The 13,850-nt window shown below is 44.6% G+C and overlaps 2 protein-coding genes across 2 annotated transcripts in view; one reads left to right on the top strand and one right to left on the bottom strand.

The window, feature by feature from the left end:
• LOC148131688 (uncharacterized) overlaps positions 1-13,850 on the bottom strand; it is a 221,946-nt gene that overhangs the window by 22,317 nt on the left and 185,779 nt on the right. The gene's annotated exons all lie outside the window — the stretch shown is intronic.
• LOC148131692 (uncharacterized) lies at positions 768-5,692 on the top strand. The gene is made up of 2 exons (XM_087953175.1): positions 768-866; positions 3,319-5,692. Exon 2 carries the CDS (start codon positions 3,905-3,907, stop codon positions 5,363-5,365), a length of 1,461 nt encoding a protein of 486 aa, XP_087809301.1. The 5' UTR covers positions 768-866; positions 3,319-3,904; the 3' UTR covers positions 5,366-5,692.

Raw genomic sequence — 13,850 nt, 5'->3', positions numbered from 1 at the left:
GTTGCAGAATTCCTTATGCCACCAGACTCGAAATTCTAGACCTAGAAAATCTAGAACTATGCTGCCTTCAGTCCGATCTAAGTATAGTATATAAAATCAAACATTGCAATGTCCTACCTGTCAATGAATACTTCAGCTTCAACCATAACAACACAAGAGCAAACAATAGATACAAACTCAAGGGTAATCGCACCAAACTTGACTGCAGGAAATACGACTTCAGCAACAGAGTGGTCAATGTCTGGAATATTCTACCTGACTGTGGTTTCTTCCCCAAACCCAAAAACTATGCTGCCTTCAGTCCGATCTAAGTATAGTATATAAAATCAAACATTGCAATGTCCTACCTGTTGACATTGGAGTGTCTTCTATTGATCTCACCCCTTTCCTAAATGGTCTGTAGGGGGCGTGCATAAATGCACCAATGTGTCCACCGTACCTGTCCTATTGTTTCTTTTATTTTTTATTTTTCTTATATGTTATCCATGTATTCATAACAATGTTTTTACTTATACCTAATATCTTGTAAGCAATTGACAAAAATAAATAAAATAAATAAATAAATAAAAAAATAGGACGAGGGAGATTTTCAACCACATGTCGCTAGATGGCGCTTTACAAAGAAGCAACACTCGCGCCTGGAAAGCAGAGAATAAGAACACAGCAGAGGCATCGCTAGTATTGACATTACACCGGAAGGGAGAGAGGCCGAGCTGGAACGAATTGAAACGATAGAGTATTAGATTGCTAGAGAGGATGTGGAGGAGGAGGACAGAGGAAGTTCCTCTTCCGGCTCAGCCACGGGAGGATAATGGCGTCGGCAGAGCCTCTTGTGATGCTTGGAGGGTCGAAGCGGCTCCTGGGAGGTGAGTGGAGGGCAGGTCGGAGGAGAAGCCGGGAGCAAGTCGGGCCCTTTGGGATCCTCCACGGCCTGGAAGCAGCGAAGGGACAGGAATGAAACATGCGGGCTGCTGCAGCAAAGTCTTTCTCTCCCCAAACGTTTTTATCCTTTTGCTGCACGATTTAAAACTGCAGCCGAGATTTTTCTGATCTTATACTTGTTGACATTAATTTTTCCTCATTCCTGTACATGACAAAGTGAATACAGAATTTTAGAAAATGTCTGTAATTGTCTTAAAATTTTTTAAAAAACGCTGAAAAACCGTATTGGCATAAATATTCAGATCTTTCACTCAGCAATTACAGCCTCGTGTCTTTTTGGGTATGAGGGGATAAGCTTTTTGCACCTGGATCAGGGGATTTTCTGCCGATCTTCCTTGCAAATCCTCTCAAGATCCCTCAGGTTGGCTGCGACCATCGGTGGAGAGCCATTTTCGGATTCCTCCAGCGATATTCAATAAGGTTCAGGTCAGAGCTCTGGCTGGGCCCCTCTAGGACATTCACAGAGTTGTCCCTAAGCCACTGCTATGCTGTCTTGGGTGTCCTGAGCACTGTGGAACAGGTTTTCATTGAGGATATCCCTGTGCTTTGCTCCATTCAGCTTTCCCTCAACCCTGACCAATCTCCCAGGCCCTGCAGCTGAGAAACACACCCACAGCGTGATGCTGCCACCACCATGCTTTGCTGTTGGGATGACATTGGGCAGGTGATGAGCAGTGCCTGGGTTTCTCCACACGTAACATTTAGAAGTGACAGGTTAATTTCATCAGACCGGAGAATCTTGTTCCTCACAGAGTTCTTCAGGTGCTTTTTTGCAAACTCCAAGCAGGCTTCCATGCGTTGTGCACTGAGGAGAGGCTTCTGTGTAGTCACTCTGCCATAATGCTCAGAAGGGTGGAGGGCTGCAATGATGGTTGTCCTTCTGGAACTCTGTCCCATCTCCACACAGGATCTCTGAGGCTCAGTCAGAGTGACCATCTTAGGCCCTTCTACCTCAATTGCTCAGTTTGACCGGGCGACCAGCTCTTGGAAAAGTCCTGGTTGTGCCAAACATTTTTCATTGGAGAATTATGGAGGCCACTTGTCCCTTAGGAACCTTCGGTGGAGCAGAAATTTTACTGGAGCCTTCCCCAGACCTGTGCCTTGCAATAATGCTGTCTCTGAACTCTGCAGGCAGTTCCTTTAACCTCACAGCTACTGTTCTGCTACAGTATGCATTGTCAGCTATGAGGCCTTCTGTGGAGAGGGGAATTTACAAATCATGTTCAATCAAGTTAATTTACCCCAGGTAGACTCCAATCAAGGTGTGGAACCATGTCATCAACAATCAAGGGAAATGGGAGGCACCTGAACTAAATTTCAAGTGCTGTTGCAAAGGGTCTGAATATTTATGCCAATGTGATATTTCAGTTTTTTTTCTTTTTACTAAATTTACAGACTATGTAGATTAAGGAGGGGGAAAATGAAGTTAAACAACTGTAGAATCAAGCTGCAGCATAACAAAATTGATAACTGTAAAGAGGGCCTGAATACTTTCTGAATGCACTGTATTGAGAAAGATAAACACATTTCAGGTTAAGTGAAAGGTTAGGCTTGGGATGTCTTGCCCAAAATGCCTGCAGAGCATTTTGAGGAAGGGAGACTGATGTGCACAAGAGGCAGGTTGGTTGAGCTCCAAAGAGGCTTCAGTTGTTGGTATAAAATGCCCTGTGGAGAGTTTTTAATTTATATTCTATTGACCCAGTCCTGCTTCCTCTAGTTATTCCATTACCATCTTCCCTTTCCAATTTTCAGGTTTTCTCAAAATTCTGTCTATTTAAGGCACAGAATTTCTCTGTGTCTTTCCACCTTCGCTTTCACAGCATTCCCTTTCTGTAAAGCCAACAAGCATGGTATGTAAGTTGACATTGTCATATGACATAATGCTTAACAATTGGGCTGCTTACTAACACAGATGCTAGTCCCAATTGCAGTCAGTCAGTGAGCACTACTTCAATTCGGATGTCACCAGAGTGGCTCAGAAGGTTCAACTGTAACCAATTTGGGATAATTTTCAGGCTAAAACACATGCATTTTCCACATACATACAGATAGGCAATGTATATCTGTATTTCTCTTTGTATGCATGTATTTACATCTGTACAATGTATCCCCAGCATTTCCAGATATAGTTCATGATAAGCCTTTGCACTGCTAAGAATTTGTGAATCACCAAAGTGAAAAGGGGAATTTCATGAGGGAATGCATATTTGAACCTGGACAAAAATGTGTCAAATGAATCATAACTAATGTAAGAGGTTATTCTTTAAAGTGGCATGTTTGCTTATTCATTGTAATGTATACTTTTTTCCTCTTTTTCACATCTTCAGCAACTATTTCATAAAGAATTAAAGTTACATGTTTCTTTGAATCTTACAGACAAAGAGGATGGCAATAAGAGCACTCTGGAAAATTGAGAATAACAAGCAACACTGGGAAAAAAACCAAAGCCAGCAAGAAATCAAAATATTTTCCATTTCCTTCAGAAAACCACAAAATTCTTCCCTTTTCCCAGCAGTTGAGAGACAGCGAGAGAAAATTAAGAGGAGATTTCAACCTAGAAAAAGTAGAGTGTGAGAAACTCAAGAATACGTTACATGAAAGATCAAGGGAGATTGTATTTCATTCAGAAAAAGAGGGGTATCTCTGTAAGTCAGCAGGGAGAAAAAGGTCTATTGGATAGCCACATAGGGCAGACTGTGGTGGAGGCCTGGCCCTGTGAGGAGGAAAACAGGTGGAAATAAAGCACCATTAAACAAATGATCACACATATATATGACCTCAAGAATATCACCAACCTGGTGACACATCAGAGGACTCACACTGGAGAGAAATTATATGATTGTCCTGACTGGCAAAAGTTTAAATCAGAATACCCACCTGATGACACACCAGAGAACTCACACCGTATAAAATGTATTACTGTCCAGATTGAGGCAAAAGTTTCAGTCAGAATTCTGACCTAATGACAAATGAGAGGACTCATTCCCAGGACAAACCGTATGAATGTCCTGAGTGTAGGAAAAGTTTCAGTCGGAATTCCAGCCTCATTATACACCAGAGGATTCACACAGGAGAAAAACCGTATGAATGTCCAGATTGTGGGAAAAGTTTCAGTCGGAATTCCAGCCTCGTTACACACCAGACGACTCACACAGGAGAAAAAATATATGAATGTCCAGAATGTGGGAAATGTTTCAGTCAGAATTCCAACCTGGTGACACACCGGAAGACTCACACAGGAGACAGGCCGTATGAGTGTCCAGATTGTGGGAAAAGTTTCAGTCAGAATTCCAGCCTTGTGAAACACCAGAGGACTCACACAGGAGAGAAACTTTATGAGTGTCTAGAGTGTGGGAAAAGGTTCAGTCATAATTCCAGCCTTGTGACACACCAGAGGACTCACATCGGAGAAAAACCATATGAATGTCCAGAATATGAGAAACGCTTCAGTTATATTTATAGTGTGATAAAACACCAGAAGGCTCACACAGAGGACAAACCGTATAAGTGTCCAGAGTGTGGGAAAGGTTTCACTCATAATTTGAAACTTGTTCAACACCAGAGGACTCACACAGGACAGAAATCATATGAGTGTCCAGAGTGTGGGAAAAGTTTCAGTAGGAATTACAACCTTGTGACACACCAGAGGATTCACACAGGAGACAAACCGTATGAATGTCCAGAATGTGGGAAAAGGTTCAGTGAGAATTCCCAGTTGGTGACCCACCAGAGGATTCACACAGGAGACAAACCCTATAAGTGTCCAGATTGTGGGAAAAGCTTCAGTCAGAATTCCAACCTTGTGACACACCAGAGGATTCACACAGGAGACAAACCGTATCAATGTCCAGATTGTGGGAAATGTTTCCGTCGGAATTCCAGCCTTGCTACACACCAGAGGACTCATACAGGAGAAAAACCGTATGAATGTCCAGATTGTGGGAAAAGTTTCAGTCAGAATTCCAGCCTCATTACACACCAGACGACTCACACAGGAGAAAAAATATATGAATGTCCAGAATGTGGGAAATGTTTCAGTCATAATTCCAACCTTTTGAAACACCAGAGGATTCACACAGGAGACAAACCGTATGAGTGTCCAGATTGTGGGAAAAGTTTTGGTCAGAATTCTAACCTCCTGATGCACCAGAGGATTCACACAGGAGAAAAACCATATGTATGTCCAGATTGTGGGAAATGTTTCAGTCGCAATTTCCAGCTGGTGTCACACCAGAGGACTCACACAGGAGACAAACCGTATGAGTGTACAGATTGTGGGAAAAGTTTCAGTCAGAATTCCAACCTTGTGAAACACCAGACTACTCACACTGGAAACAAGCCATATGAATGTCCAGAATGTGGAAAATGTTTCAGTCAGAATTCCAAATTCCTCCTGATGCACCAGAGTATTCACACAGGATAAAAACCATATCAATGTCCAGATTGTGGCAAATGTTTCAGTCGGAATTTCCAGCTGGTGTCACACCAGAGGACTCACATGAGAGAAACCTTATGAGTGTCCACGTTGTGGGAAAAGTTTCAGTCAGAATTCCAGCCTTACGCAACACCAGAAGACTCACACAGGAGAGAAACCTTTTGAATGTCCAGAGTGTAGGAAAGATTCAGTGATAATTCCAACCTTGTGAAGCACCAGAGGACTCACACAGGAGACAAGCCATATGAGTGTCCAGAATGTGGGAAAAGTTTCAATCAGAATTCCAGCCTTCTTCAACATCAGAAGGCTCACACAGGAGACAAGCTGCATGAATGCCCAGACTTTGGAAAAAGTTTCAGTCAGAATTCCCACCTGGAGACACACTAGAGGACTCACATAGGAGAGATTTCATATGAGTGCCCAAATTGTGGGAAACATTTCAGTAGGAATTCCCACCTGATGACAAACCCGAGAACTCACATGTACAAATTGTATGAGTGTCCATATTGTGGCAGAAGTTTTAATCAAAATTCCGGACTAATGACACATTCCCAAGACAAATGGTAGAAATGTTGAGATTGTGGGAAAAGTTTCAGTCAAAATTCCAACCTTTTAACATATCAGAGAAACCATATGAGTCCTCAGAGCAACGGTCTTCAAACTTGGCAAGTTTAATACTTGTAGACTTCAACTCCCAGAATTCCTGAGCTAACATGACTGGAAGAGGAATTCTGGGAGTTGAAGTCCAGAAGTCTTAAAGCTGTCAATTTTAAAGACCCCTGGTCCAGAGTGGAAAAAGTTTCAGTCAGAATTCCAGCCTGGTGACACACCAGAGGACTCACAGTCATGATAAAAAGTAATGACATGTTTCTGGTGATCTGCAGAACTTTCTGGATATTTCTTTTTGCACAAATATGGAATTCTTCAAAAAGGCTTTCAGGTGGTCTTTTTATATTGATTATTGAATTCCCAGAATTGGAGTTTCCATCTTCTATCTTGGTGTCCTCCGTATTTTGAGTGCCAGAATTTCCCAACCACCATACACGTACTCCTTGAGATACAAGTGCAACGGGGCCTATCAATTACGCTTTTATGTTGCAATCACAGTTAAACGGGACTGCTTTGCTTCATTACCCCCACCCCCTCTCTCCTCGTAAAGGTATTCAATGAATGTGTGAGTTATTAAGTGGAACAGCTCAGGGTTGGAGGCATAGACAAGGCCCAGGCTTGCATTCCCAAGGCTTCCTCTACCTCAACCCTTTGATCACTCCAGTCCTTTCCCTTTTCCATTGATTCTCCACTGGCTTCTTTCTCCCTCGCCCCTTGCAAGGTCCCCACAGGCTTTTCCCCACTCCCACTGGGTTCGTGCAGTCCTTAGACCTCACTTAGACCCACCCCAGCAGGCTTCACAGTGTCCTCTTCCTTACCTTTTGAAGATCACTGAACCTCATTTTGGGGAAAGAGGGCAGGACGTGCATCCCTGGGCCGCATGACTGAGTTGCGGAAGCAACCGTCATTTTCATTGTTCCTGGAATTCATCCCTGGGCCATGCAGTGGATTTGTGAAAGCAGCTGTCATTTTGCCACCTGCCTGTGGGCCAAAATAAGTGCAGTTTCTGGCTCATTGACCTTCAGGAAAGGGAGAATTAGTCCAAAGCCCTGTGAAAAAGGCAGTGTAAAATTTCTCATGTAGAGGCTGTTCTGTCTTGCAGATGGACCCTATGGAGAAGACCTGTAGGGATATTGAGTTGAAAAAAGGGATTGTGCTTTCGATCACAGCATCTCCAGCTTTATTAGCAACTTCTGCTGGGAACTCATTTTTGTGGAGCTGCCTGCTTCTTTCCCTTTGATGGCTGCTGGGTGAGATCAGCACCATAATGCCGATGTATTTATTGCATCCTCCTTGGTGGTGGTGATTTGAGAAAAAACTACAATTGAAAATGTTTCATTTTTAAAAATGTATTGTGTAAGAACTCTCAATAGCTTTCGATAAGGAAAAAATGGGTATTGTCAGTATTGCTATGAAAATTAGGGCAAGGCAAGATGCTCAGAGTTGCTTCAAACTATGAGATGTACAGTCAATAAGTTTACTAATAAAATTATATGACGATGGGTTGAAGGACCTAGATATGTCTAGGCCAGGGGTCTGCAAAGTTAAACACTCAAAGAGCCATTTGGACGCATTTCCCACAGAAAACACTAGGAGTCACAAAAGCTGGGTGGGTGTGGCTGACTCAATGTCACTCCCACCAAGTCACAAGACCCCCTAGCCATTCCTACCTAGCCATTCATTACGGCAGATAATGGTTGTTAAAAAACACTGGGAACCACAAAACCTTTTTGACAACTCCCTTCCCCCCCACTTGTATTTCTTTATGTCTCTCTCTCCCCCCTCTCTATCTCTGTGTCTATGTCTCTCCCCCTCTCTGTCTGTCTCTTTCCTCCCTCTCTCCTTCCCCCTCTCGCTTTCACTTCCCTCTTTTTATCTCCTCTTCTCTCTCTCCCCCCAGGGAGAAGGGTGGAAGGAACCCTTGAACTGGCGCTGGGTGGTGGGAATCCAGAGGCCAACAAGCACAGGATCAGCACACTGAAGATCAGATGGCCGGCGGGGAGGTGGGGTATCACAACACCGGCAGCTCTGCAGGAAAAGTGCGGGAAAAGCAACTGACATCCAGGAGGCGAGAGCAAGCAGAATGGGGCAGGGTCGCATTGTGTCTCCGCATTGTAATGGGCTCCAGGAAAAGGGGACCCCGCCTCCCCCCATTGTGAAGCACGCTAAATTTCACTGTGCTGCGTAAGGCATGAGAAGTGGCAGCAGCAAATATTCGCGATGAAGACCCACAAAGGCAAGTGCAGGGGTGCTTCGCTTCTGCACTAAGGCTCTGGCCACTGCCACTGTCGCGACAGGGTGACAGCTCTTTCATCCCACTGCCACGAAAGGAACCCGCAACAGAAGGATGAAAGAGACAAATTCGGCTCTGGAGCGACACGTGCCCTGTACCATTCCAGACAATCGGCTGTCCAATCTGCTCTTAAAAACCTCTACTGAGGGAGCACCCACAACTTCTAGAGCAGGGGTTTTATTTCATTGAGGGCCGCATCAGGGTTGTTTGACCTCGGAGAGCCATGGGGTGGCGGGCAGTGGATATGGCCATAGTGGATGTGACATGAGACCACACCTCCACACACATGGTTTTATACACTTATAAAAATAGAGAGCCGTATATTTCTCTTGACTGTGTTTTTGAATACTTGATCTGAATCAAGAATGGTCTCCTGGCGCACTCCGGAGGTCCTGTTTTGGGCCTGGAAGGCCGCCTGCAGCCCTCAGGAGGGTTTTAAGAAGACACTGGACAGTCACTTGTCTGAAATGATATAAGGTTTCCTGCTCTAGCAGGGGATTGGATTAGATGACCTCAAAGATCCTTTCCAATTCTGCAATACTACTGTATATTCTAGTAGTTATTTTTCTGCTTCTAAGCCATGGAGGGGACCAAACAGCCTGACTTGTTCCCCCCCTCTCCTCGGACCTATTCTTTTTTTTTTAAACAAATTTTATTAGTTTTTACAAAGCAATACACAAACAAACAAAGCATAGAATATAATAACATAAAAGATCTTTTCTGAAAAAACCAATAGAACATCTTATTTAGAAACAGAATAATTCCAAATTATCACATTTCCATACAAACACAATTTAATATATATATTTACATTATCTATTCAACTTCATATCTTATCCCAACTTCTCTTTATTTCTCCCTTTCATTCTATTTTTCAAATTTTATTTCTTGTTAATAAAATTGTTATTGCTTTTCAAGGACAATACACAAACACAACATAAAAACATAAAACATCTTTTCTGAAAGTTGCTTGGTCCCGGGTTAAAACTCTTCGTACAGACACAAATTCAAAAATCATATTCATTTTATATACCATTCCATATCTTATTACTATTTTCAATTTTCTATATAGCTTCGCCCCTCTTAACTTTCTTAGTTTTATTTTGTTTATCTCATCTCAGTTCAAATCATAATACTTATCATTCTTTGTCTGTTCTATTTCCAGCTATCCATTCATCTTTTTAAACAAAACTTCTCCTGTACACTGATTGGAGTATGACGCCTTTAACTCTTTCCCCTAACTTAATAATACTTGATATAACACATAACTTGTATTGGGATTCTGTTTAGTACATTCTAAAGTTACACAATGTATTTTATAAGGAAAAACAACAACAACAAAGGAACAAATTTATAGGTATATAATGTAGTTAAGACCACTATCAATGCCATTAAAAAACTAATCATAGATATTAATACTCATTTATATCATAAGCATTTTATTCTAAATACACATATAAAAACACAATCTTATGTACCTTTACAGAATCCCTTTTTCAATTAAATTTACCCATTGTCTCTAAATGAATTTTGTTTCTTTAAATCTTGCTTCCCACCATTGAGGCTTCTCATCCCTTGCTTATTCTTCTTGCCCTTTTTACCCCTTTGTCTCTCTGCCTCCCTTTTCTTCTGCTTTCCCCCTTTCTGTTGTTTTCTAACCTTGTATCCACCTTTCACCTCATTTTTCTCTTTTTTGGTTGTTTTTTCAAGTCCTAAAGTCCCCTTTTTCTTTTCCTCTTTCTCCTCCTCCCCAAATAGAATCACTTGTTCATCAAAGATGGCTTCTTCTTTATCCCAGTCGTCCTGCTGCGCAGTCAGTTTTTCATAGGTACATACCGCCATTTCTAGAAATTGAAAAAGAGTGCCCAAAGTATCTTTCCCTTCTTGTTCTTCTTTTTTGTATTTTTGATATTCAATTTTTAGTTCATCCACAAGCGATGCCATTGTAAAGAGAAATTTTTTTTCCAAAACCACCCAAGTGCTTTTAATCAAAAATAATTCCCAAGAGTTCCAAAGTCACCAAACAATCCAAATAGGCTATTTCTTTTAAGTACTTTTTTCTTTCTTCCATTTCTCTTTCTGGGGTTGCTGTTTAATCACAAAGTTCCAATTAAGATATATCTTTTAGAAGTCTTATTAATGTTCAGTAGCTCTTTAGAATTCTAGGCAATCTCCTCCTTGTTTTCAAATTCTGCTCCAATTTTTCCCCCCTGTCCCTTCCCACTTACAGCAAAAAAGATTTTTCTTTAAATGTTCAGAAATCCATATCCCTTTAGCATTTAATTACCTCCAATGCGGGTTTTCCGATTTCTCTTAAAGTTCTATCGCTGTCACGTTCGGAAGGAGAGTGAAAAGAAAAAAAGCTTTTCCTTTAACTTCCATTCGCCACTTAGCACAACTCTGTAAACGATGTACCTTTAGTAAATTTTAAGTTCCAGGGTATTTTCACTGTTACTTTGTCCCGGTCAGCAAAGATCACTTTCACTTCTTCACAGCTCCTCCTGCACTTTCTTTTTCCGGCTGAGCTCTTCTATGTGGCGGCCATTGCTGACCGCCGCTCAGCTGCCTTTGGAAAAGGGGGATTAGCCGGCTAGGGAAGAGAGGTGCGATATCTCTCGACCCTGCCAGACCCCCCCTGTCTTCGCCACCTTCTACGGAGGTGGCTTAGCCCCGAAGCCAGATGGCTCGGGGCACTCGGGCGGTGAACACAGGCAGAAACCGCGTACAGTCGTGGATTCCTGCCTGCTCCGAAGCGCTGCAGGCCGGAACTACCTCCTCGGACCTATTCTTAAGTCACCTTCCAGCTCCCCCTTTCACCCAGGGAAGAGCAGGAGAGATTAGCTGTGAAGATTAGCTGCATGCTGAGCCCTAAAAGTTCATAAAGTTATTACAGAATTACACATTAAAAGTTGGGCCGGACCAAGTTTCCAAGCAGGGGACCCTATTTGATTCCGGACCATTGGCTGTCCAATCTGCTCTTCAAAACCTCCACTGAGGGAGCACCCACAGAGGCAAGCCATTCCACGGGTGGGTTCCTTTATTGTGAATAAGCAAGCAAAAGGTTTATTTCAATGGGCCTTTCGGATTTCTTTGTAAGGGAGCTAATCCACAAACGGGCTCGCTGGAGACTTTGGCATTGGTCGGCCTCGGCCTAGTGGCCCCCTCCCCTTATTGGCTTCAGAGAAGGGGTTAAAGGCTTTTGCGCCCAGAGAGGAGGCAGGAAAGGGGGAAAAGTGGGGTGGGAGCCAATCCCGCCCCCTCCTTGCCCTCCTTCCTGGTCTCCCGACATCTCTTACATCAAGTCCTGCAGAGCAGGGGTCCTCAACCACCGGGCTGCGGACCGGTACCGGGCCGCAAAGAAAAAAAAATTTAAAAAATGGTGGCTTTCTTCGCCTTCAGTGAATGCTGCTGGGATCGGGGATCAAGGACACAAATGAAAGAAGGGGAGGGAGGAAGCAACCGAAGCCTGTCCTGCTCTCTGGCTCAGCAGCTTCGGTTTCCTCCCGCCTCGTTCCTCTCTCAGTTGCTCTCTCGCTGCTCCACCAGCCCAGGAAGAAACTGCTTCAAAGAAGCCGGGGGGGGTGGCTTTTCCTGTCGCCGCAGCGCCTCCGACCCCCCCCGCCCGCCCGCGTGCGGTTTACCCCCACCCCGCCCGTGCGCGGTTCAATCCACAGTGCTCCGTTCTGCCTGCCTGCCTGCCTTCTTCGTTTCTGGTGAGAATAATAACTATTCGCCTCTTTTTATCAGCCGAAGCTGCCCCGAAACGAAGAAGGCAGGCAGGCAGGCAGAACGGAGCACTGTGGATTGAACCTCACGCGGGCGGGCGGGGTGGGGGTAAACGGGCGCTTCGGAGGTGCTGCGGCGACAGGAAAAGCCACCTCCCCTCCGGCTTCTTTGAAGCAGTTTCTTCCTGGGCTGGTGGAGCAGCGAGAGAGCGACTGAGAGAGGAACGAGGCAGACACCTGAGGGAGGGAGGGAGACACCTGAGGGATGGGGCTGAGGGAGGCAGGGCCGAGGCGCTCCCTGAACTTGGTGGTTTGCTGGCAGACGTTTTATTACCTGACTAGGTAACAACATCAGATGTTACCTAGTCAGGTAATGAAATGTCCTCAAGCAAACCACCAAACTCGGATTCTTGCCCACCCCCCCACCCCCCCGGTCCTTGAAAAAGTGTTTGTGCTTGAAACTTGTCCCTGGTACAAAAAAGGTTGGGGACCACTGCTGCAGAGATTCCCTCATGGGAAGAGGCACTCAAGGGGCGCCAGGTGGGCAAGGCCGCTGCCAGAGTGGGAGCAGACCAGGAGGGGGGAGGAAGAGGAGGGGAATCCCCAGGTGCTGGAAGGGAGGAGGGATTCCTGGGGGGAGGGAAGGAGAGCGAGGTGGGGTTTCCCCAGTTGTGCCCCCTCCCCTTCCGAGTCCCCGCCTTTCCTCGCAAGGTTTTCTGCTCCGTGAGAACCGCTGCGCCGCCGCTTCTCCTCCTCGGTTGCGCGAACGGCTCCCCGAACCCCTTAAAATCCTCCCTCCAAGCCCCCCCCCTCCTTCCCCGCAGCCCAACATTTGGTGCAGCCCGGCTCCCAGGGTGAGGCCGCCTGGTGTTGGGCAACACCGTTCCCACGTTCCCCTGTGGCTGCTGGGGAGGATCCGCCTCCCAAGGGCTGGAGGGGAGGAAGAGGATCTGGGTTCAGAGGGATCGTGGCTGGGCGTGAACCCTGCTAGGAGGAGGCCGGTGGCATCTTGAGGGTTACGGAGACCAGAGAGGCATCCAACTGAGCTTCCTTGGAGATGCAGCACCTGAATCTGCCTCTCTTACCTGCCCAGATTCCCTTTCTGATGCATCCCTGTTTCTCTCTGCCCACGTGACTGAACAGCCCTGTCGGCAAAGGTTTTCAATTTAAATTTCAGTTCTTTTACAGATTGTATAATCTAATAACTGCCTTTGAGCATTTTGGGGAAGAGAGACTGGTATGTAGAAGAGGGAGATTGGTTGAGCTCCAGAGAGGCCTCAGTTGTTGGAATAAAATGTCCTTTGGACGGTTTTTGTTTATATTCTGTTGAGCCAATGCTGCTTCCCTCTAGTTATTCAGTTACAAACTTCCTTTTCCAATTTGCAGTTTTTCTTCATGGCTATTATAAGATAAAGAATTGCTTTTGAGTCTCTCCACTTTCACTTTCGTAACTTCTTCTATCTGTAAAGATTTCTGAAAGTATTTTAATATAATGTAAACCTTGGAGCACTTCAGAACTTACTAACTTCAACCTGGTGCATGGATGATGGTATTTCGACTGGGCTTTTTTAAAGGGGTGTAGAGGTAAATTTTCCCCAAGTGCTTTGAAAGGATAAATCACTGTCTAGATCAGGGATTCCCAAGCCCTGGTCACTAAATGAAGTGGTGTAAATCAAAGACTACCTGCATAGAATTGGATATGAAAGGATGGATGGCCTCTCCTAGAGATTTCATGTAGATGTTAAATCATGTTGCTTACTGAGGGAAATCCGGGCAGTTCCAGCTGCAAGAATGCAGAGGGAAAAATAATATCTCCTATCTAGATGAGGTTGGAAGCAATGTGGGC

This window comes from Notechis scutatus, chromosome 2 (genome assembly GCF_049901735.1).
Source record: "Notechis scutatus isolate UNSWTSFEM ecotype Mainland chromosome 2, rNotScu1.2, whole genome shotgun sequence".
NCBI lineage: Eukaryota > Metazoa > Chordata > Lepidosauria > Squamata > Elapidae > Notechis > Notechis scutatus.
This window is presented reverse-complemented; position numbering and strand designations above follow the sequence as displayed.

What these genes read in the sequence shown, in the direction of transcription:
- LOC148131692 (XM_087953175.1), top strand. Translation starts at nt 3,905, where the DNA reads ATGACAAATGAGAGGACTCATTCCCAGGACAAACCGTATGAATGTCCT.